Source organism: Falco cherrug, chromosome W (genome assembly GCF_023634085.1).
Source record: "Falco cherrug isolate bFalChe1 chromosome W, bFalChe1.pri, whole genome shotgun sequence".
In the NCBI taxonomy this organism is placed as follows: domain Eukaryota; kingdom Metazoa; phylum Chordata; class Aves; order Falconiformes; family Falconidae; genus Falco; species Falco cherrug.
The window spans coordinates 18,195,307-18,218,255 of NC_073719.1; the positions used below are offsets into that span (position 1 = coordinate 18,195,307).

Below are 22,949 nucleotides of genomic sequence, written 5' to 3' on the forward strand. Positions count from 1 at the left end.
AAAGGGTGAGCCATTCTGTGCTCTGTAGTGGATCCCTCTGCTCTTCAGCAGTGTCTGCTTGCTTTTTAGGGTAACAAAGTGTCCTGGTTGTGGCTGGGATAGAGTTAATTTTCATCTAAGTGGGAAGGACTTTTGAGAACAATTTTGAAAATGCACTGATATTTTTGGTTGTTTATAGGTGATGCAACATGTTCATGCTCAGTATATAAACTTGGTGGGGGTTGCTGGGGTCTGCCAGTCGATGCTGGGGACTGGCTGGGCATCAGTCAGTGGGTGATGAGCAGCTGTATTGTGTATCACTGTCTTCCCTGCTTCCTTTCTTCCTTTCTTCCTTTCTTTCTTTCTTCATTTCTTTCTCTCTTTCTCTCTTTGCTTCTTTCCTTCCTCCTTGTTTCTTTCCTTCTTTGTTTCTTTCTTCCCTCCTTCCCTCCTTCCTTCCTTCCCTCCTTCCCTCCTTCCCTCCTTCCCTCCTTCCCTCCTTCCCTCCTTCCTTCCTTCCCTCCTTCCTTCCTTCCTTCCTTCCCTCCTTCCCTCCTTCCCTCCTTCCTTCCTTCCCTCCTTCCCTCCTTCCCTCCTTCCCTCCTTCCCTCCTTCCTTCCTTCCCTCCTTCCTTTCCTTCCTTTCCTTCCTTTCCTTCCTTTCCTTCCTTTCTTCCTTTCTTGTTGGATTTTATTACCCCCGACTACCTCCCTCTCATTATAACTGTCATTCTCATTATTGTTATTGTAATTTCATTTTTATTCTACTGCATTAATGATTTTTTTCTCGTCTCAAACTTCAAGATTTACATTCCTTTCTCATTCCTCTCCTCATACCTATGGGTGAGGGGGGAGTAAGTGAGCATCCCTGCGGTACATAATTTCCAGCCAGGGTTAAACCAGGACACATGTCAGTGTAATTGGACTCTATCACAGAAAGCTGCAAGTGCGGGGCAGCTGAGAAGGAGCTGGAGGGACTCACCAGAGTCCCTGCCTCTGCCCTCAGGCACAGACAGTGCCCTTGCCTCTCAGCACTCACTCTGCTCTCCCTGAGCACGGCACAAAGCCCTCCTGACCTGACTCTGGCCATGGCCGTTGCTCAGCACGGGCAGAGCCGATGCTGACAGGCCCTTCTGCGCTGGGAGCAGTTTGGGCTGAGCCAGTGCAAGGCCAGGACTGGCCCCTGCCCCCACGGTTCCCATGAAGCCCCTGCTGCAGAGCAGGGCTCACTGCTGGGCAGCCAGCGGGCACAGCCCCTGCTCCTCACAGCACACTCGGCCAGCACTCAGCACAGCTCCAGCCACGGCTCGGAAGGGAGCTCTCCTAGGAACGGCAGAGGGGGGGACATGGGGCAGCGGGGGCGCATCTAGGAGAAACGGCTTTCACTTGGCTCAAAGAAGTCTCTCCTAAATTGTCCCTGCCTTTTGTCCTTCAACAGGTCCCTGTGTTCAGAAACAGAAGATGTCTAACAGCAGCTCCATCACCCAGTTCCTCCTCCTGGCATTGGCAGACACGCGGGAGCTGCAGCTCTTGCACTTCTGGCTCTTCCTGGGCATCTACCTGGCTGCCGTCCTGGGCAACGGACTCATCATCACCACCGTAGTGTGTGACAAACATCTCCACACCCCCATGTACTTCTTCCTCCTCAACCTGTCCCTTCTTGACCTGGGCTCCATTTCTACCATTGTCCCCAAAGCCATGGCCAATTCCCTGTGGGAAACCAGGGCCATCTCCTATGCAGGATGTGCTGCCCAAGCTTTTCTCTTTTTATTTTTCATTTCAACTGAGTATTTTCTCCTCACTGTCATGGCCTATGACCGCTACGTGGCCATCTGCCAGCCCCTGCACTACGGGACCCTGCTGGGCAGCAGAGCTTGTGTCCACATGGCAGCTGTTGTCTGGGGTAGCGATGTTCTCTATGCTGCGCTGCACACGGCCAATACTTTTTCACTGCCTCTCTGCCACGGCAATGCCCTGGGACAGTTCTTCTGTGAAATCCCACAGATCCTCAAGCTCTCCTGCTCACACACCTACCTCAGGGAAGTGGGGCTTATTGTGGTTAGTGCCTTCATAGCATTTGGCTGTTTTGTTTCCATCATGCTGTCCTACGTTCAGATCTTCAGGGCTGTGCTGAGGATCCCCTCTGAGCAGGGACGGCACAAAGCCTTTTCCACGTGCCTCCCTCACCTGGCCGTGGTCTCCCTCTTTCTCAGCACTGGCACATTTGCCTACCTGAAACCCCCCTCCGTCTCCTCCAAATCTCTGGACTTGGCGGTCTCAGTCCTGTACTCGTTGGTGCCTCCAGCAGTGAACCCCCTCATCTACAGCATGAGGAACCAGGAGCTGAAGGACGCACTGAAGAAGCTGATGCAGTCAGGTGTCTCTCAGCGGCAATGAACTGACTGTGGCTCTTTACAAGGTATTTTCAAGTCACGTATAGGACATCATGTGTGTTTAACATTCCATCTATGACAATCATGGTTTTACTTCAATGTATTTCCTCACTCCACTTCCCCAAAAGCACGAACCCAGCCTCCCTGACCCAGAGGCCTTTGTACATGCGCCAGGGAGGATGGTACATATATACTCCTGTGTCACATCTCAGTAATAAAAGGGTGGGTTTTTTCAATGCCTATATCTGGAGGTTGGTCTCTTCTTCCAAAGCTGAGCTCAGGAACAGGCTGCAGGAATTGCCCCCAGAAGACCATGCTGCTGGGCTTGGGTTCCCCATGGCTCAGGGGAGGAGGGCATGGGGCAACGCGTTAGGGCATGGGCCTGTGTTGAGCCTTGGCGTGTGGGGGCCCAGTGCCCATGGGAATGGTGGGTGACCAAGAGGGATGTGCCTGGGACCATCTCCCTGGGCTTTCAGGCACCGCTGCCCTGCACAGCAGCACCGCCTGCTCAGGGCCATGCCTGAGACCACATCCCTGGGCAAGAGCAGGTGTCTCTGTGGATGCCCCAGCTGGGGCAGGCTGCTGTGTCCCTGGTGCAGCAGGAGGTGCCTGGGGAGCCCCCAGGCCAGCAGCCTGGTGCTGGGGACAGGGACTGGCCCCGAGGGGCTGCCAGGAGTGGGCAAGCAGGGTCCCTGTGAGAGAGGAGCAGCAGACAGAGGGAGGCAATGGCCTCTGTGTCCTCATGCCATGGCTGGTGCCAGCCCTGGGGCTGACTGGCAGAAGGAGACCCCTCTCTGCCCACCAGCATCTCCTGTGCCCTTGTGATGGTCTATGGCCATGGGGTGAGTGCCCAGAGCTCTGCAGCCCCCTTTGGGTGGGCACTTGCATGGGGCCAGCCCCGCGTGGGCTGCTGTGTCTGCCTGGGCTGGGGAGAGGGCAGGGGAGGTGGGCAGAGCTGGGGGGGGGGCTGGGCTGGGAGGGGCCAGGGAGAGGGAAACACCAGTGAGAGCTCAGCTGTGTGGGTGTGCAGGGTGGGGGCACACAGCAGGGTGTCCTGGTGCAGACCCAGGGGTCATGGTGAAGCAAGCAAGGCACCAAAGGAGCGGGACTGAGGGGCCAGATCTGTGCCGTGTTCCCTGCACACCCTCAGAAAGCTGCAGAAGGGAAATTTTCCCCACAAATTCCCAAACACTGCTCATTTCCAAGCCTGGTCATATACCCCAGCCCTCATTAGGGACCACTGCTGCATGGCCACCTCTGTCCTCCTCCGTTGCCCAGTGATACCCAACTCCATCACCATTTCTAAATATAAAGGGAGCCACTTTCCTACTGACACTTGTTACACACAAGTCCCATAGCTCTTACCACAGTTGGTCTCTCAGGGAAGGCCATAGTCAGACACCTGCAACAAGATCATGTTCTCATGACATGGTGTTCTAACAAATATTGATTGAGATCCCACCAGCTGGCCTGGGTCCAGCGCTCCAGTCTTTCACTCAGAACCATTTCTCAAATAATACTCTTGCTCTCTCAGCCTCCCTTTGCCCATAATATGCTCCAGGTCCCAACCATCCTTCTGGCCTCTGCAGGACTTGCTGTGATGTGTCAGGGTCTCGCTTGTGCTGGGGAGCCCCATTGTGGGCTCAGCAGTCCTGATGTGGTCCTGTGGTGGGTTAACCTTGACCAATGGTGAGACAAACATTCAGCTGCTCATTCGCTGCACTGACTCAACAGGACAAAGGAAGAAAATAAACCAGCAATGCTCATGGCCAAAGATAAAGAAAAAGAGATCTCTTAATGATTCTTTTCATGTACAGAGATGTGTTGCCTTGGCAAAGATTAATTTATTGCCAATTAAAAAAATGTTTGGATTGTGAGATACTATGGCAGGAGAAACAATGGGTGAGATAGTCTGGTTTATTCTGGGGGAATCAGTCTCCTTGGTGTTCACAGGACATGTAAGCAAGGATGCCAAGAGTGCAGGGGCTTGTGGGCAAGTTCCTCAGACCAAACAGGTTGCCCACTCTGATGCTCACCTGCACCTGGGTCTCCACAAAGAGGACAATCTGCTCAGGGAGGTGAAGACCAGTGCCACCTTGGTTGTAGTCACTGTGAAGTTGTGGAGTCCCCGATGCCCAAGTAAGTGGGGAAGGAGAGCAGCAGAGCAAAGCCCTGAGGCAGAAGGGAAGGAGAACCTGGCCTGCTGAGGGCACTGGCAGGTGGGATCCCATGGGGGCAGGGCCCTGAGAGCATCCCTAGGCCTTCCTGGCCCTGACCAGCCTCACCTGGGGCCTCCACCCAAAGCTTTGTCCATGGCTCCAGGAGCCCATTGAAGCCAGGCAGGAGATTCAGCCCCAGCACAACCTGTGCTGTAGGTGTGCGGGTCTCCAGGCACAACCATAGGAACAGCCTGGCCTGTCTATGGACCTTGTTGGTTCGGAATGTCAGCATCACTTCCCAGCTTCATTCTGAATGGGGTGGCCAATGAAATGACTCCATGGCCCTCCAAGTCCTGGGGACATTCTGTTGCCTCCCTTCCTTCCTCAACTCCCTCCGAATTATACACATCTTCCTTGCTGTCAAGGCTTGTCTCTGGCCAAAAGCCCAGCAGCCACCCAGCCGCTCCCTCCCCGCTTCCCTCCACAGTCAGGGCCCAAAAATGAACACAGTCACGGACAGGGGGTCTAACGAGGGATGAGCGTGGGGACACAATCACTTCCCTCACTCTCTTGGCAAGGCACCTCTTCGTACGCTCCAGGGCCCTGCTGGCTGCCTCTGCTACCAGGTCACGGGCTGGGATTGTGTTTTGCCTTCTGTCCCCCAGCACCACCAGGGCCTTTTCTGCACAGACACTGCCCAGCCAGGCAGGTCCCAGGCCCTGCAGCTGCAGGGTGTTAGTCCATGCGAGGGAGGTGCAGGCTCTGCCCTTGGTCCGTCCTGCATCTGTGCAGCTCCTGCCAGGGCGGCCACCCCACCTGCCAGGGTTCCCCTCCATGGCATCCCTAGGGCACAGGGATGCTCCTCTCAGTTTGGTGCCACCGACAGACACTGTGAGAGTTGCCTCCACTGGGTCATGTGTACAGCTCTTAAACTGTAATCAGGAGAGTCCCCTGTGCTGCCCACACTGCCCCAGTATGTCCCAGTGGCCTCCAGGTGGGGTGTGAGCCCTTCCCCACTGCTCTCTCAGCCTGACCATCCAGCTGGTGTTTTACTCATCTCTTTCTGTTCGCACCCAGAGTGTCATGGCCTCACTCGGGCAGAACACTGAGGGAGACCATGACAACAGTTTTGCTGAAGCTGAGGGAAATGACATCCACTGTGGAGCTCCTCACGCACAACTGCAGGCTGTCAGGTTGGTGAGGCAGGAGTTACCCTTGGGAAATCCACCTGGACAGTTACCCGCTCAGGTGCCAGAAATGTCACTCAAGTGGACTCTTAACTGGTGGCACACCCCTCAACATGGGGGGCCGTGCAGCCTGTGGTTCCCCGAGCTAAAGGCTGCAGGTGAAGAAGGAGGACAGCGCTCTTGCTTCAGTTCATTGCTTCCTGTGCTCCTGCCTTGTACCACAGTGAGTACTTGGAAACCTTGCCATAGGCAAAGCAAGGCTCTTACATCCTCCCACAAAATCCCTCCATTCTCCAGGGTGGACCAGCCCAGCTCCCTCAGCCTGATCTACCAGGGCCCGTGCTCCAGCCTTGACCATCTCTGTGATTCTTTACTGAAATGGCTCCAGCGTGCCAGTGTCTCTCTGCTATTGCGGAGCACCAAAGCTAGACAAGTACTCTAGATGTGGTGAACCAAGTGGGAAGCAGAGGGGGGGAATGATTTGCCGTGGCTGTGCTCCTGGTCATACAGCCCAGGAGGCTGTTGGTCACCTTTCCTGGTGGCTCCTAGTTTGCCTAATGCAAACCAAGGGCCCAGCCAGGCAGTCCCTGCCCTGTGTCATCGCAGGGCCTCGGTCCACTTTAGGGGCAGGACTTTCAATTTGTCCTTCTTGGGTATCACGAGATTCACGGGTGCTTCCAGTCAAGAGGAAGTTCCTCCAGTCTCTAGGACCTTCCAGTGGGGATGGAGAATGGCCTCACTGGGACATCGGCCTGCTCACACAGCTCCCTGGGATGCCGCCCCTCCACCTCCCTGGAGTGGGAAGCATTGAATTTGGTCAAATGACTCCTGACATGATCCCCATCCACACTTGGCTGGTTCCCTCCAGAGTCCTGCCTTCAGGCACAAAGCTTTGGGACACGATGCTGGGGAAGACTAAGGCAAAGAGGACCTGGAGGATGTTCAGATTTATCTAGACCTGCTCTTACTAAGCTCAGCAGTGGCCACACAGGGGCGTAGTTTATTTCTTAAACTGTTCTGCAAGTAGAGACAGATCCTCTTGATGCCCTTGAACATCTTGCAAGACCCCATACTAAGCAGGCTTTGGCTTCCCTGAAGACATCCCTATTTCTAAATTCCTCTTTGAGCCCTTGCATCCACCTCCAGGATGCTTCCTTTTCTCTCTGGAGATTCTTGAGGAATTCCTTCTTTAGCCAAGGATCTCTCTTGGCATGTCTGCTTGATTTCCTGCTCCTCGGTATGGACAGTTCTGCTTGGAAAATGCTTTCCTGAATGACCAGCCGTACACAGCTCTGCTGTCCTTGAGTGCTGCTGCCCATGGGACTACCGCTACAAGTCCCCTGAAGAGGCTAAAGTCTTCTCCCCCTATTTCATGAGCACTACAGCCAGGGCTGACACTGGTTTTCACATCCCTCAGCAGCACTGCCTGTTTGGCAAGGACCAGATTCAGGTGAGCGTCACCTTTGTTGGCCTGACACCTGTGCAAAGAATTTGTCTCAAGAGACCCCCGACACCAGCTGGACAGGGTGTATCCTGCTGTGCTCCCCTTCCAGAAAGCGTCAGGGTCATGAAGTCCCCAATAAGAGCTGGGATTATGGACTTGCAGACTTCCTTGGCTTGCTTAGATAAGCCTTTCTCCGCTGCCGTACCCTGAGTGCGGGTGCTGTGTCTCCCACCAGGATGGCACACTAACCGGCCTCTCGCTGACACTCTCCTGCAGGGGCTCACCCAACCTGCTGCACACCCCGTAGAGGAGATCCGCACGTGCAACAAGTGCCTGCACACGGAGGGCATCCCCTCCTCAGCTTCCTGGCCTGTCCCTCGTGAAAAGCCCACACCTTCCCCTGCCGCACCACTGTGGCCTGTCCCACCACCCGTCATGATTTATTTCATCAATATCATGATTTACTCCATCAATATCCAGCACGATGACAGCATGTGGAAGTCCAGCTCCTCCTGCCTGAGCCCCAGGCCCAAGCCATCGGTGCGCTTTTGGGCTGCAGCACCTCAGCCGTAGCGCTGGGGCCAAGCTCAGGCTTCTCTCGGGCAAAGCTGGTACCAAGCGCCCCCGACCCAGCGTGTGCCCGTGCTGTGCTGGAGACCAGAGACCCGCTGGAGTGGGTGGCGGTGGCAATCTAAGCGCACCAGCAGAGGAAGCCCTGCCCTCTGCAAGGCCAGAAAAGCAGTGCTGGGCTCTGCAGCCCTGGCAGAAGAAGGCTTGGCTAGCTGCAGTGCTGCTGAGGCCCCTGAAGGCCTGTGGGGGAGGGGAGGCTGACCTCCAGGAGGACATGGTGCTGCTGAAAATGTGCTTCAGTTTGCATATGCTGTGATCCAGGAACACTGTGAGAACCATGCACTGGTTCTTTGATGGTATCTTCACGGGGCTGAGCAAAGGATTGCTGGAATAAGTACCAGGGGAGTGTGGGAGTAGCCAGGTGATTGGAACCCCCACTGTGATGGGCTTCCTGTTCATGGACCAGCTGGATGAATTTGGGTCAGACCGTGACGCACTGCAGGGCTGGCATTCAGCTGCTGGTTGACAGAAACCAAATCTACCTGAGGTGCCACCTGGGCTTCCTCAAAGGAACCATATTCCTGACAATAAAGATTGGGATGCCCACGGTTTTATGTTGCAGAAGGAAGCCGAGCTACAGCAGATACCAGAAGCAGTTACAAATGCTGCAATACCTCTTGTATGGGCTTCAGGAACACCAGGGCAACCCCAAGCAGGGGAACCAGTAATCATCCAGCGGAAGCCAAATGGCAGAGCAGCAAGTCAAAAGCTGTACCCAGTTAAACTACAAGTCGGGAAAGGGTTGGAGTCCTTAACTGAACAAATCACAGATTTTGGGTTACTAAGAGAATGCCAATCAGAACATAACACTCCAGTATTACCTGTCAGGAAGCCAAATTCAGAAGAATATAAACTGGTGCAAGATTCACGAGCTATAAATGCAACTGTGCAAGATGTCCATGAGGCAGTAGCACACCCGTATGCCCTCCTGACCACCCTGAAGGAGAATGAGGAATGGTTTACTGTATGAGATGTGAAGATGCGTTCTTCTGCCTTGTGCTGGCTGCTGCCAGTCACCAATCAGTTGGTTTCAAATGGGAAAGCCCTGAAACTGGTCGAGAAACCCAGCTGTGCAGGGCTGTATGACTGCAAGGAGTTAAAAATAGCCCTACAGTCTTTGGAAATCAATTAGCCAGGGAGTTGGAAAGCTGGCAAAAGAGGTAGGAAAATGTCGCCTTGCTGCAATAGGTAGGTGACGTACTGCTAGCAAGCAGTAGTAAAGAAGATTCTATAACAAGGACCTGCTAAACTTTGGGGGCTAGCAGGGTACAAAGTACCCTGGGAAAAGGCAGAGACCACCCCAGAAGAAGCAACCAGTTGGGGATTTACAATTTGCCTGGGCCAGCAGAGTCTTGGAGCTGGAGGAAAAGGGCCATTTGTCAAATCCCAGAACCCAAATGAAAACAAGAGCTCAGAGCATCCCTGGGAATGGCCGGGTGGTGTCACTTACGGATAATGAATTTGGGACTCATTGCCAAACTTCTATATGAAGGTGTTGGAGGAAAGGGAAACCTCCTCGTCTGGACTCAGGAGTGCAGAGATGCATTTACGGAATGGAAACGGACTGGAATGAGTGCTCCAGCTCAAGGCCTCCCAAATCTAGAAAACCCATTGGAACTCTTTGTGCATGAAAGGTGACACGTTGCCTTAGGAGTGTTGGCCCAGAGCCTGGAACCATGGAGCAGAGCCGTGGGGAGCTTTTCCAAACAGCTGGACAGTGTCAGTAAAGGACGGCCAACCTGTCCGCGCACGGTGGCAGCTACAGTATTACCGATGCAAGAGGCCCAGGAACTGACACCTGGGCAAAAATGACATGATCTCGGTGGAAAAGAAGAACCAACTCATGATTGTTTAAAGACAATGGCAGAGGTATATTCTAGCCGAGTGGAATTAAAGGGCACGCCAACAGAAAATGGAGACTGGGACTTATTTGTAGGTGGTAGTAGTTTTGTGCGAAATGGGACCCAAAGAGCAGGACATGTGGTGGTAACTATCAGAGAGAGAAGAGAAGCCAAAGCCCTCTCATCTGACACGTGGGCCCAAGAGGCAGAACTCACAGCCTCACTAAGGGCACTGGGATTATTACCAACAGACAAGGCTTTTTTAATGTATGGACATATTTGAAATTTGCCTTTGGAACAGACCATGCCGATGGGGCTGTTGGAAAGAAAGAAAGAAAGAGGACTCTGAACCTCTCAAGGATCCCCAGTCAAATTATGAGGCAAAGACCCCACAATCATTTCAGGTGACCAGCTGACCCAGGGTGCTGGCAATTATGCATTGTAAAGTGCAGCACCTTGGAGATAGCTCGGTGCCTCTAGGACAGCAAGTGGCAGATCAAGAAAGGAAAGAAGCAGCTGAAAGTCAAATATTGCTGGTCCTGCCAGAGAAACGGCAGAAATTAGGACCTAAGAGCCCACAGGATCCAGCAGAAAACAATTAATTGGCTAATATACTGAAGCAACCCCAAATCATGGATGGCGGGTGACTCCTTCGCATCAACTAACATTTACAGAGGAAATTATGTGTGAATTGGTTAAAAGGAAGCACCAAGAAACTCCCTGGGGAATTGAGAAGATGGTAGTTGTTGACGCAGTAGGCTCAGGCACAACTTATACGACCAATGTGATCAAGTTAGTGCCACTTTATTAATAGACTCACACCAATTTATACTCTACAGCTAAAAATGCACACACTACGCACGCTTTGTTATGTAAAAGGTGATCGGTTAAAACTACTTGTTCACACGCTCCCACCTCCCAAGTTGTTGGTCCCAGGGCGGTGCCAACACGCTGCTCCCCCCTTGTGCAGGCATCCTGTTTTTATCATCTTTCTGTCCAACTCTCTTACCTCTCTGTGAATACACAGTTTCTTTGTCTCCCTTGGCCTTGCACATGTCCTTCACAACACCTGCAGCTTGTTAGAGCTGCGGCCTGTTATTACAACCAAGTTATTCGGTCTGGGTTGCTCATAATATGCCCGTTTTCTTCCAGCCACTCCAGAAATCCCCCTTTTTGTTTTTGAGCAATCCAGACCCCATTCTGGACATCTGTTTAATTAACCCATTCATTATGCGTTGCAAACATTGAAACAAACAAGGAAGTAACAATATCAAAATCAAGAACACTATTACCACTACCAATGCTCCTTTAACTACAATCTGCAACCATCCCCTTAGCCCGAGGCTATTGAGCCGGTCAGAAAAAGGATCATGTCCTTCAGTAACATGCTTCATGTTCTCGTGCAGTGTTGCTAATTGCTGAGTTACGCTTTTTGAGTGATCAGACAAATCGGAACAACACATCCCTTTCAAAATCTTCACAACCATGTCCGTGTGCTAACAATAAAAAATCTATGGCAGCTCGATTCTTCAAAGTAGTATGTCTAACACCCTCTACATCAGTGAGTAGCTCACTTACCATTCATGAAGTCAAATTAAATTGTTTCTGACCCCAGCATGCTAATCTACGTATATTTTTTGCATTCATGGCTGCCATTCCTCCTGGAAGAAAAATAGATGTGGCTATAGCAGTGCTACTGATGGCAGCTGTACATTGTCGTTACATGTATCATCAAAAGTTCAAATAGGTCTCCCATGATCCCTACTGACATTTAATAAATCTTTCACGTGAGGAGCAAACAACGTTAACCGTCCAAGGTAACAAGGCACACCAACAGGTCGCATGGGAATACGGGGCCATGCTCTGTCTCCACAAACCAGAAACACTCCTGGAGGAAGTTTAAAACCCCCTGTGGTGCTTACATGTAACCTTCCGGCTCTCAAGTCACTCCAAAGGGAATGCCCTGTGACATTTAGATGACGTACATACCGGCCCTGCTCCCCTTGCCTTGTAAACCAACTATGCCGCGGTTTATCAAACCAGATCACTCCTGTACCATTCACTGGTTGGAGCTGCGGTGACATGCTTTTACAACCTGGCATTGCGGTTGCAGTAACATTATCATATTGGACAGGCACAATGCTAGCCAGTAAGTCTAACTCCTGTAAAGGTAACTGATGTAATTGATTTAAATTTTCAATGACCGCTTTCTGCCAAGCTGCGCCACGCATAGAGGGCCAAACATATCTGCTGTTTGGGCTTAAACAAGAACCGCTTTCTCTGTTAGCCAGGTTTACGCTCCGTGGATTCCAATACCCATCAAAGTCGGTTTCATTCTCCTGCAAAGGCATACCAATCACACAGGTTCAAAAAGGGTTATCTGCTTGTTGCAAGCTCAGACAAAAATCTGTTACCCCAGCTGAATTTGCCCATGTTAGCCAAATATTCGTTCTGGGTAAAACGTCAAAAATCCCCTCACTACCTGGTGGAAAGCAAATCAACATAGCTGTGCTCTACGTCTGAGGTGTTGCCATCATTTTACCTCCTTTTCCCAGCTGCTCCAATGCACCTGCAAGCTTCGAGGAACGTTTATTCTAATTCTACAAATCCTGTCAACTATCTTATTATTCTGATTAAGACACTGCAAAGCTAAGCGTCTTAAAAGCCGGAAACTAATTTCTGCTAAAAACCCTTCACCCAAGGTCCTTAATGTAGCTTAAAACCTCAAGAAAACTACTGTTATTCTCAAAGTATTCACGCTTGTCTTTCCATATTAACAGCACATTACCAATATGCTAACACACCTAGAAAGTCAGACAACTCGCTCGCTTCAGAACAAAACACAACCCGATCATTACATGAGTGACATTTAAACACTCTACCTCGATCACATGCACGTGCGACTCTCCAAGTCTTCTTGTCACACCACGTGCAATGTATGAAAACCCAAGGCTGACAGTTCAGACCACGCTCTCTACAAGCTGTGTCGTTTTTCTTGACCTGTTCTGAGCTGGGCAGCTGCGTTCACATGGGGTCAAGACCAAGTTCAGTCGATGCTGGTGTCGTTGAAGTGCCTCAGGACATAAGGCTACCATTGATATTGACCCATGCCCTGTAAAACATAAGAAATCAAACCTGATCCTCTACTGCAGCCGGATCCTCTACTTCAGCCGGATCCTGTACTTCTTTATTCTTAAGATCCCCTTGCCAGGGCCTCACCCAGCGACTCGGAATCCATCTAACACCGGTATCTGTAAAAACGCAAGCATTTCCTTGCCCCGTCATTTTTAGTTCCGCAGGTCCTTTCCATTCTCCTGTAGCGACATCTCGGTATTGGCCAAAAACACTATTTCCACACTGGTTTACCCCAGATCTCAAACACAAACTATGCATTATTACTGGCGGTTCATTTCTATCACCTGTAAACCATAAATAGTTCAATACGTATATCGCTTTTACAAGATGCTCTGCCGGACCCAGTACCTCTCCCCTTTTTGTTTTTGCAAAAGCGCTTTCAGTGTTTGATGTACTCATTCCACAATGGCCTGTCCCGTGGGAAAGTGTGGTATGCCTGCGATATGACATATACCCCAAAGCTGGCAAAAAAGAGTAAAGTTCCAAGAAGTGTAGGCCGGGCCATTATCAGGTTTGATTTGTGCAGGCACTCCAAGTGCCATAATGGCAGCATGCACATGTTTAATTACATGCCGTGCTGTTTCACCAGCTTGCGCCGTTGCTCAGAGCGCTAGGGAAAAGGTATCAATTGAAACATGCCCATATTTAAGCCTGCCAAACTCTGGGATACGAGTTACATCCATCTGCCAAAATTGTAGGGGTCGGAGTCCCCGAGGGTTCACCCCCAAACCAAGGCCAGCTCCTGCCTTCTGACAATCAGGACAGGACTGTACAATTTCCCTAGCATCAGCCACAGGAATGTGAAATTGCCTGGCCAACACTTTTGCTGACTGGTGAAAAAACTCATGTGATAACCTAGCTTGTTCAAAGGTTTTAACAACAGGACCTGTCCAGGCTGGAGCGACAAGCTGCTCAGCCCGAGCGTTACCTAACGCGAGACCTCCGTATTTCTGATGACTGCGAATATGCACAATAAAATATTCATCCCGATGCTGGTTCAAAAGCGTTAACAATTGTAACAACAGAGTAAACAATACAGGATTTCACACAGGTTTCACCATACTATGTTCCAAACGCTGTACCGTGCCCACAACATATAATGAGTCTGATACTACATTAACGGGTTCTCGAAACCAGTGCTGAAATGCCCAAGTAACAGCTCGGAGTTCTAAAGTCTGTAAAGAGTCTCCGGTCACCCCAGGGAGCAGTTTATGTTCCCAGGTTTCTCCTACTTTCCAGGTGACTGCAGCTTTCTGAGATTTTCACCCAGCATCAGTAAAAACAGTTATCCCTTTTAAAGGAACCTCCGATCGCAAAGGCAAATGTTCAATGCGCTGATGAGATCACAACGGCAAAAGTTTGTCCGAAGGGTAAGTGCTAGTGAGAGTTCCCAAAAAATCAGCAGCTGCTATTTGAAATTCTGTTGAAGCACACAACGGCCAGTCCAAATAAAGTTGAGACACAGGTACATATGTAATAGTCGGCTCGAGGCCTGAGATATCTGCAATTCGCTGCCTCCCTTTGATAATAAGCTGTGAAAACAATTCAGGGTGTGTAACCACTGTCTTCCTGGGCTGGAAAGGGAGAAAAACCCATTTCAAAATTCGTAAATGCAGTTTCCCTTCTCCCAGCTGGATAATAATAATCCCTAATGGGTGTTCTCGCTCACCTCCTGAGTTAATTATCATCAACGAAAGAGCTTGGTTGTCTGGTCGACTGTGAGCATAAGTTGTTACCATCTTATTAGTGATCACCTGCAACGCCTGTTGCTGATCCTCATTCAATTGGCGGCGCTCCTGAGCCTGTGCAGATGTTCCCAGGAGCGGCATCAATGGTTTCAGATCATCGTTCGTAATTCCGCAGATATTACGAACCCACTGGACATCTCCCATTCATTTTTGCACATCAGACAATGTTTCTATTGCTGTGTTAATTTTCCCTTTCTGAGGTCGAATCATTCCATTTGTAATGATCCAGCCCAGGTACAACCATCTCCCTTTCTTCTGAATTTTCTCTGGGGCTATCTTCAACCCCCTTTTTCCAAGACTATGCGTGAGCTGACACAAAATTCAGCTGAGAAAACAGCTCAGAATCCAGCTGTTTTCCTGCAACCGAAATATCATCCATGTAAGGCTAGATAAGTAAATGAGGATACTGCTTACAAATGGGTTCTAAAGCCCAGGCAACAAACAATTGACACGTCGTAGGTGAGTTTTTCATTCCCTGCGGCAACACCACCCAGTGATATCTTTTCGCTGGCTCTGCTTTATTTATCGATGGCACTGTAAAAGCAAACCTTTCAGCATCCTGTGGATGTAAAGGAATTGTAAAGAAACAGTCTTTTGAATCGATAATCACCAAATCCCAATCCTCCGGTAGCATAACCGGAGAGGGTAGCCCGCGTTGTAAGGCACCCATATCACACATAACAGCACTGATGGCTCGTAGTCATGTAACAGCTGCCATTTCCCAGACTTCTTTGGGATTGTAAAAACTGGGGTGTTCCATGGACTAGGTGAAGGCACAATGTGCCCAGCATCTAATTGTTCCTGCACCAAATTATTGACAATCTGCAGCCAGTCTTGCTTTAGCGGCCACTGATCAATCCAAATTGGATCATCAGTTTTTCAGCTGATCTCTTCCAATTAGTGCCACAGGCAGGTGCATTATGTAGGGACATGTAGTTACTACCCTACCATCAGAGAACATAAATGCAATTACGCCTCTACTGATAAAGGTAGCTTGAGTCCCACCAACCCCTACAATGCCGGTACCCGCTGGCATTAGAGGCCACCGCCTAGACCACTTAAGAAAAGGTACAATCGTCACATCACCTCCACTGTCTATAATCATCTGCAATTTGCACACTTGTCCACTAGGGTGTCTCAGTTATGTTTCTTCCTCCGGTTTTCCCCGACTGATGTGCATGGCTAGCAAAACACCAGGCTGACCGGAGGATCCAATACCTTCTACAGCCCTTGTCTTTTGTTCTGCCTTAGGCACTTCTGCTTCAAAAGGAATTAATTGAGCAATTTTTGATCCCTCCTTAATAGTTATAGGGGGAGTTAGTGTGTAAACCATTATTTTAATCCGTCCTTCAATAGGTCCTGGGACTACAAAAATACCTTTCCTAGATACTGAAGAACATCCGATTAATAAGGCACTCACACCATGTCCCAAAGGTCCCACAAGATTTGAATCAACCAATTGAACTGTGGTGTCGGTAAGAGTAATAGCTACTGCTCTTGTCAGGTCCACTCTGGTGCTTCCAGAGGTGGCGGTGGAGCAGCAGTCCAAGCACCCTGGACTTGTGTCGTACCACAAGGGCGAGACGTGCTCCGTGTCTCGTTCCCCTTTTTCCGACAATCACTGGTGTTATGATTATCTTCCCAACACTGCACACACCATTTCTTTTGCTGTGAGCCTGGAACATGACATTGTGATTTAATATGTCCCATCCTGCCACAATTGAAACATCTCCTAGCTTGCCTCCCGTTATTATTTTTACCTTGCACAAGCGGCTTCACTGCAGCTCCTACCGCGGCAGCCATAAAGGCAGTTTTTTCCTGATCAATCAATCATTCTTTCTGCCACCTCCAACAGCTGGACAGCTGATGACCCACGTGGCAGGAGGCTTAAAGCTTTCTTAGTTCTCTCATTAGCATTATCATAAGCAAGCATATCAAGAAACTTTGCTTTCATATCCTCATTCAGATCAGGATTAATCATGAGAGCGGCATGCAGTCTGTCTATAAATTTTGGATAAGATTCTATAGGTCCCTGTTCTATCCCCGTAAATGCTGGTGCTATTTTGTCATGATGGAGGGCAAAAATCGTTTTCAGAGCTAGTTCCTGCATTAATCGTAACACCTTGGGTTGGAATCCCACTTGCCACTAAGGGTTAGCGAAGGGGCGGGCACCTGTAAAGCATTTGGGCATTCACTCCAAACAGCGGATCCCCCTGCTGACGTGGCGTGGCCGCAGCAGCATGACTCGCTGCCTGCCAGCGTTGAAAAAACTGTATCTGCTGAGAAGCCGTTAACAAAGCTTGTGCAACCATACGCACATCATATGGAGTTAATAAATTTGCTGTGAAAATATGCTGAATTATTGAGTTAGTATATGGAGATTTAAACCCATATTGTGTTACTGCTAATTCCGCTTCTTTGATTACTTTCCAGTCTAAAGGTTCCCACTCGTTACCCTGTGGTGTTACTATCACAGCAAATGCCATCGGCCCAAATTGCCCCTCTATAATTGCATCCCAAATGACTCCCCACCATCGACGTGTTGGATTACAATTACCCCCCATGCCTCCCATTGGAACCAGCGGTGGTAACGGTCCCGCTGCTAATGTCTCCCCAGAGCCACTCTCCCCTCCTCCACCCTGTGAAAAAGGATTAATAGAGAAGGGAGATAGTGGCAGTGCTATAGGAGCAGGCTGTGCCAATTCTAGCATCCATGTCTCAAGTTGCTCCAATTTTTTCATGAGATCTTGCAGCTGTACATTCTCCAAACCACAGTGACGTTCTGCAGATGCCGATTGGGGTGATGGAGGCGTGGACAGAGGCAGAGGTGGATAGAAGCTGTCGTCTGTCGAGACGTTATGCGTGCGTTCCGGGTATTTCTCTCTCCAACATGGACCGGGAGATTCAAGCGGTGGCAGATTCATTTCCTTTGGCTCTTGGCGCTTTAGCCGCACTGCTGCTACACACCATGCATCCCTGTCCTTTCTTTTGGCTTTTGGGAACGAGGCTCCCGAGAATGTCATAGCAGTAGCAGAGTCTTTTGCTCTAGCGCCTTCAACTTCTGCCGACAGGGCAGCAAAAGCAGAAGTGGTAGTTTGTCATTCTGCTTTCATCTCTTTCAGAGTTGCAGGAGCGGGCTGGAAACTAGGACCATGCGCGGCAATCAGTTAGCTGAGGGGAATGTGCTCGAGCTTGTCTAGACAACAATTAACATGATGAGGCATGTTTACAGAGCACAGGGGAGCGGGAGACGGATGGCGCCAAGGATGGCGCCAAGGAAAGGTAACACCTTGCGGTTAATTGCTGGTAGTTAACCACCAATCAGGGATTGCCTAGTATGCAAGGCTTAGCTTCAAGAACCAATTAGTTTAAAACGCGCAGCTTCTGAAAGTGTATAAAAACGTGTGCTTCTGTACAATAAATTGACATTTGCTTGCATCAGGCTGCGTCCCGTCTCTTCATTCGCCGCAAATTGGTGACCCCGACGTGATGCGTTTAAGGATCTAACGTGAAGGGCTCTCGAATCGCCTATCTGAGCGACATGCAGTGAATCCCACAGAACTTTGAACGATCTGCTGAAAGGAAGCAGGAGCCGGCCAGAAATCCCTCCGGAGTTGAGAGGTGAGCTGTGGGAAATCCGTAACGGGGAATCAGGTTTCGTCCCCAGAGGAGACGTATATGGACTCATAAAGGGTCTTCTAGTCAGATCCGGGAGTCCGTGCCTCAATCTCCTCAAATGGTGACCCCTATGGTGGTGTCCCGAAGCCTTGGAAGAATAAGGACGGAAAAAAGCCAGCTCGTGGAAGAGGGCTGCGTTCCGGAGGAGACGGCTTGGCTGAACGATCGTCTTGCTGTCTGGACCAGGCGGACAACCTAAACCCCGAGGATAACACCTGTATGCATCGAGACAGGTGAGCAGCCAAGAAACTTTAGAGACTTGGAAAGAATGAAAGTGTGTACAGACAGCAGCCAATTGTATGATGCTGCCGTGGAGGGGAGCTCCGTGTCGGGAATGCATTTAACATCTTGGTGGCAAATTCTGACTACTCTTTGCCAAGGGTGGACTAATTCTACTAGCGGTGCTAAACCAGAGGAAGCTGTAAATTCCACCGACAGCGCGGCTCTTCTCAAGACACCGTCAGCGATGGCGATTCTGTCCACACCTCCTCTGCCCCCAAAGCTTCTGTCACTGACTGCAGCGACCCTCACAACACAGGACCAAGCACGGGAACAGGACAACTCGGACAATGATTTTATTGACACTGATAAACCTTTTGATCCAGGTCCTATAGATCTGGAAAAGGAGCTAGACCTTTCCCCCACCCCCTTGTCTCTCCCGATGCATTGATTGTATTTTGGGGGAGGGTGAAAGGGGGTCTGAGGGATTGGTGGCAGGAATGCAAGTGGGAAACACTTAAGTGATGGGTTTTGGGAGTCGCTAGGGCATGTTCAGTATTTTGTCAGACAAATCAACCTGCAGAGTGGCAGCCTGTGCAAGACGAGGCTGTTAAAGGGTTAAGCAAAGCAGTGGGGGAAGGGAGGATTCATAATACATTTGCTATGTCCCTTCTTGAAGTGATGGCAGAGCCTTATACACTCACACTGCATGATTGGAAGTTACTGCTTTGTATGGTACTAACTGATACAGTATATGATGTGGTTATCTGATTTTTGTGAGCTGTGTGTAGTGGCCTTGACTGAAAACCTTAATCGGGGAATTGCTGTTAACTGTGAGCAGTTGGCTGGAGCAATTAACTGTGCCGATTCTGTGACCCAGGCAAGGTATCCCAGGGACAACTGTTTGCAGATGAAGGAATGGCTATTAAGGCAGTCAGGGTGCGGGAGTCTTGCCACAGTCTTGCAGGGTCCTAGAGAGTCACTAACTTTAATACTAACTTGATTGATGGGCTTCAGAATATTTTGCAGCAAGTCGAACATCAGGAAGCTCAAGGGTTGCTTTTAAAACAACTAGCTGTGATAATGTCAATGAAAACTGTAAACGGGCAACTTTCACAATCGCAACCCCAACATGTGTCAAATGATTGTAACGCAGAACTCACAGCAGACCGTAATTCTCAGGCTGAGTTCTGGAATGCAGCATAACACATTTTTGCTTCTCTAATCTCTTCTGTAATAGTAGTACACGCTTTTAACTTGCTTAGTAAATTAGGCTGCTAGCTTGCTAATCAAAGTAATACCACAAATACTATTTTTTTCCTGGCTTATTAACAGATGTTGATTCTGTCCATCATATGTTGCTACAGAACCGAGTTGCTATTGATTTTTATTATTAGCACAGGGACACAAGTGTGAAGACTTTGGTAGGTTGTGTTACGTGAATCTGAGTGACCACTGTGAATTAATTTACAAAAGTATATAAAACTTAAAAGCCTTAAAACAAAGATCTGCAACAGAGCCAGGGGTGGGATGCCGTTGGTCTCTTCTCACGGCTGGGAAACTTTGGGCCATGACTCAAAAGTATTACAGGATTTATTATAAATATCTTTAACCACCTTATTGATGTTTGCCTTATGTCTCCCATACCTTTTTTTCCTGTATTCAGTGTTTAGTTGATTGTAACATAAATCAGGTCATGGTCACCCAGCTACACACAACCTTTGCCTTGTCGCAATTAACAAGCAAAAAAGAGGAGGATAGAGAATGTCTGAAGAGAGATGTAGGAGAGGAAGCTGGAGAATATTTGACCTAACAAGAGATGAGAGAACAGCTGGGTATTGTGAAGGAGACTAGGAAAGATAAACACGGTTATCTAGTGTTTAATAGGTGTCTGCACACTTGTAGAGATATACAGCTATGTAACTGCATAAAGGATTTCTGCCCTGAGCCTGGTGGAGCATACAGCTGCGGTTTGTGTCCGGGCTCAGAGATGTAAATAGGGGCTTCTCTGTTATGGTAAAAGTGTTTCTCTTTGCATAAAAAAGAGAGGGAATGAGGGGAATGACCCCAGAGGTATGTTCAGAGAAGGCATGGGATGTTTCAAACTTTTTGACTGAACCAGTTCTTGTTTGGTGTGCCCTTCCACCTATGTATAATGTTAATCCAAAAGAAGCTGATATTGTTTACACTTTGAATGTCAATAATTGTCTTTCTGTAGATACTAATGTAGTAGGAGGCTATGATGGGAACGTGTCGCAGCGGTTCTTCTCTTATCCAGAGTAACAGCAGGGAAAGCATTAAAGAGTTAAATCACCTTGTTTGGTAGGCAGTTCAGAATGTGAGTCAAAATTGCCACTGCTTTTTGTTGTTGGTTCAAGGACACGGCTGTGAGGATTTTGATGGTATGTGCTGCGTGCATTTTAGGCGCCCCATTGCAGCAACATGTTAACAAAATCTGAGAAAATGTCAGCCTTTTTGGCATCCATTCACTCAGTTGGCAGTATTGTTTGTTTGCTATTGCCTTGGTTGCTGTCATGTTTGCAAGGGCCCTGCAGAACATGGCAAACCTGGTACTAGCTGTTCAAAAGCAAAAAGGGGAAATTGTAAAACTGTACGGAACAAAGACAGTGGGTTATTTTGACATTGATAATGTGTCTTAGTTGGTTTTTTATTTGTTCTATTACTTGTGCCTTGTTTTTGCTCGGTTTCAGGGGTTCTTTTGTGCAACAGGAAGGGGGAGATGCAGGAGCGGGCTGGAAACTAGGACCATGCGTGGCAATCAGTTAGCTGAGGGGAATGTGCTCGAGCTTGTCTAGACAACAATTAACATGATGAGGCATGTTTACAGAGCACAGGGGAGCGGGAGACGGATGGCGCCAAGGATGGCGCCAAGGAAAGGTAACACCTTGCGGTTAATTGCTGGTAGTTAACCACCAATCAGGGATTGCCTAGTATGCAAGGCTTAGCTTCAAGAACCAATTAGTTTAAAACGCGCAGCTTCTGAAAGTGTATAAAAACGCGTGCTTCTGTACAATAAATTGACATTTGCTTGCATCAAGCTGCGTCCCGTCTCTTCATTCGCCGCACAGAGTCTGGGATCAGCCTCCACACTGTGGAGAGCTTCCCCCTGCCTTTAGAGCCTGAGCTAATGTCCTCCCACAGTGCTGCGCCAACCTTTTCCTAAGTGTCTAGTTCAAAGCCTGCACTCACGGATCGGATTCATCCACGCTGCCGAGCCCACGACAGCAACCTCTTCAGGCTTCCCTCATCACAAGATAACCCTCTCTGAGAGAGGATATGTTGGAGGAGCTTCACCACTGCTGCTTCCTCTTTGCTCAGTGTGGACCCCATCTCCTCCCCGACCGCTCACCTGGTCGGGGCAAGATTCCAACGGCTGTGCGCACGCATCTTCCCATGCAATGGGGCAGCACCTGCTACGGCCAGCTTCTTCTGCCCCCTCAAAGCCACCTCTGTGCTCCAGCAAGCATGGACAAGAGGGTCCCTGTTCGGGCGCCACTTGTTGACGCAGTAGGCTCAGGCACAACTTATACGACCAATGTGATCAAGTTAGTGCCACGTTATTAATAGACTCACACCAATTTATACTCTGCAGCTAAAAATGCACACACTACGCACGCTTTGTTATGTAAAAGGTGATCGGTTAAAACTACTTGTTCACACGCTCCCACCTCCCAAGTTGTTGGTCCCAGGGCGGTGCCAACACGCTGCTCCCCCCTTGTGCAGGCATCCTGTTTTTATCATCTTTCTGTCCAGCTCCCTTATCTCTCTGCGAATACACAGTTTCTTTGTCTCCCTTGGCCTTGCACATGTCCTTCACAACACCTGCAGCTTGTTAGAGCTGCGGCCTGTTATTACAACCAAGTTATTCGGTCTGGGTTGCTCATAATATGCCCGTTTTCTTCCAGCCACTCCGCATTTTGGGTCTGACTCGACTTGCGTCGCCACAATTGGTTACCTCAACGTGCTGATGTGACCCCAATAAGGGGTATCATAAGGAGACCGTGAGACTGTGACCAGCGGGTTGCTGGGGAGATGGAGCCTGGTGAAGTGGAATAGCGCAACGGGACGGCTGCAAGGTCCTGGGAGACCCTGACACCAGAAAGGTGAGCCACCAGGGACATCACGGGGACAAATTTAAGGAAGATACCATGGTGCTGTCAGTGTGGAAGTTAAATGTTACAGAAGCATGGAACTACTTTAGATGGGCTGTGGTTAAGATGTATGCTATTGTGAGCCAAGAGACAAGGAGTAGAAGCATCCGCCATGACTGCTTTTAGTGTGTCGACCTGGGAGAATTTAGGATCGACACTGTTAGAAGCTGTGGCGAAAGGGGACAAAGAGGTGTCGGGGCTATGACTACATGGGCACTGCTTAGTGATGCTGGGGGGGGGGCTTGAAAAGTCAGCAAGACGTCAGTGGGGGTGTATCAGCCAGACCTCCCCTGGATCACCCTTCAGTCAACAGACAAGAGGGTGAGGTCGTGGGGGAGGGGTGAATCCAGGCCCCTTACCAGTCA

General features: G+C 49.6%; 1 protein-coding gene across 1 annotated transcript; it reads left to right on the forward strand.

Moving 5' to 3' along the window:
• Nucleotides 1-1,433: 1,433 nt before the first annotated feature.
• Nucleotides 1,434-22,406, forward strand: LOC129734565 (olfactory receptor 14C36-like). Its single transcript, XM_055698174.1, has 3 exons — nucleotides 1,434-2,347; nucleotides 2,419-2,471; nucleotides 22,339-22,406. The coding sequence occupies exons 1-3, from the start codon at nucleotides 1,440-1,442 to the stop codon at nucleotides 22,404-22,406; spliced, it is 1,029 nt and encodes a 342-aa protein (XP_055554149.1). The 5' UTR covers nucleotides 1,434-1,439.
• Nucleotides 22,407-22,949: the final 543 nt, after the last annotated feature.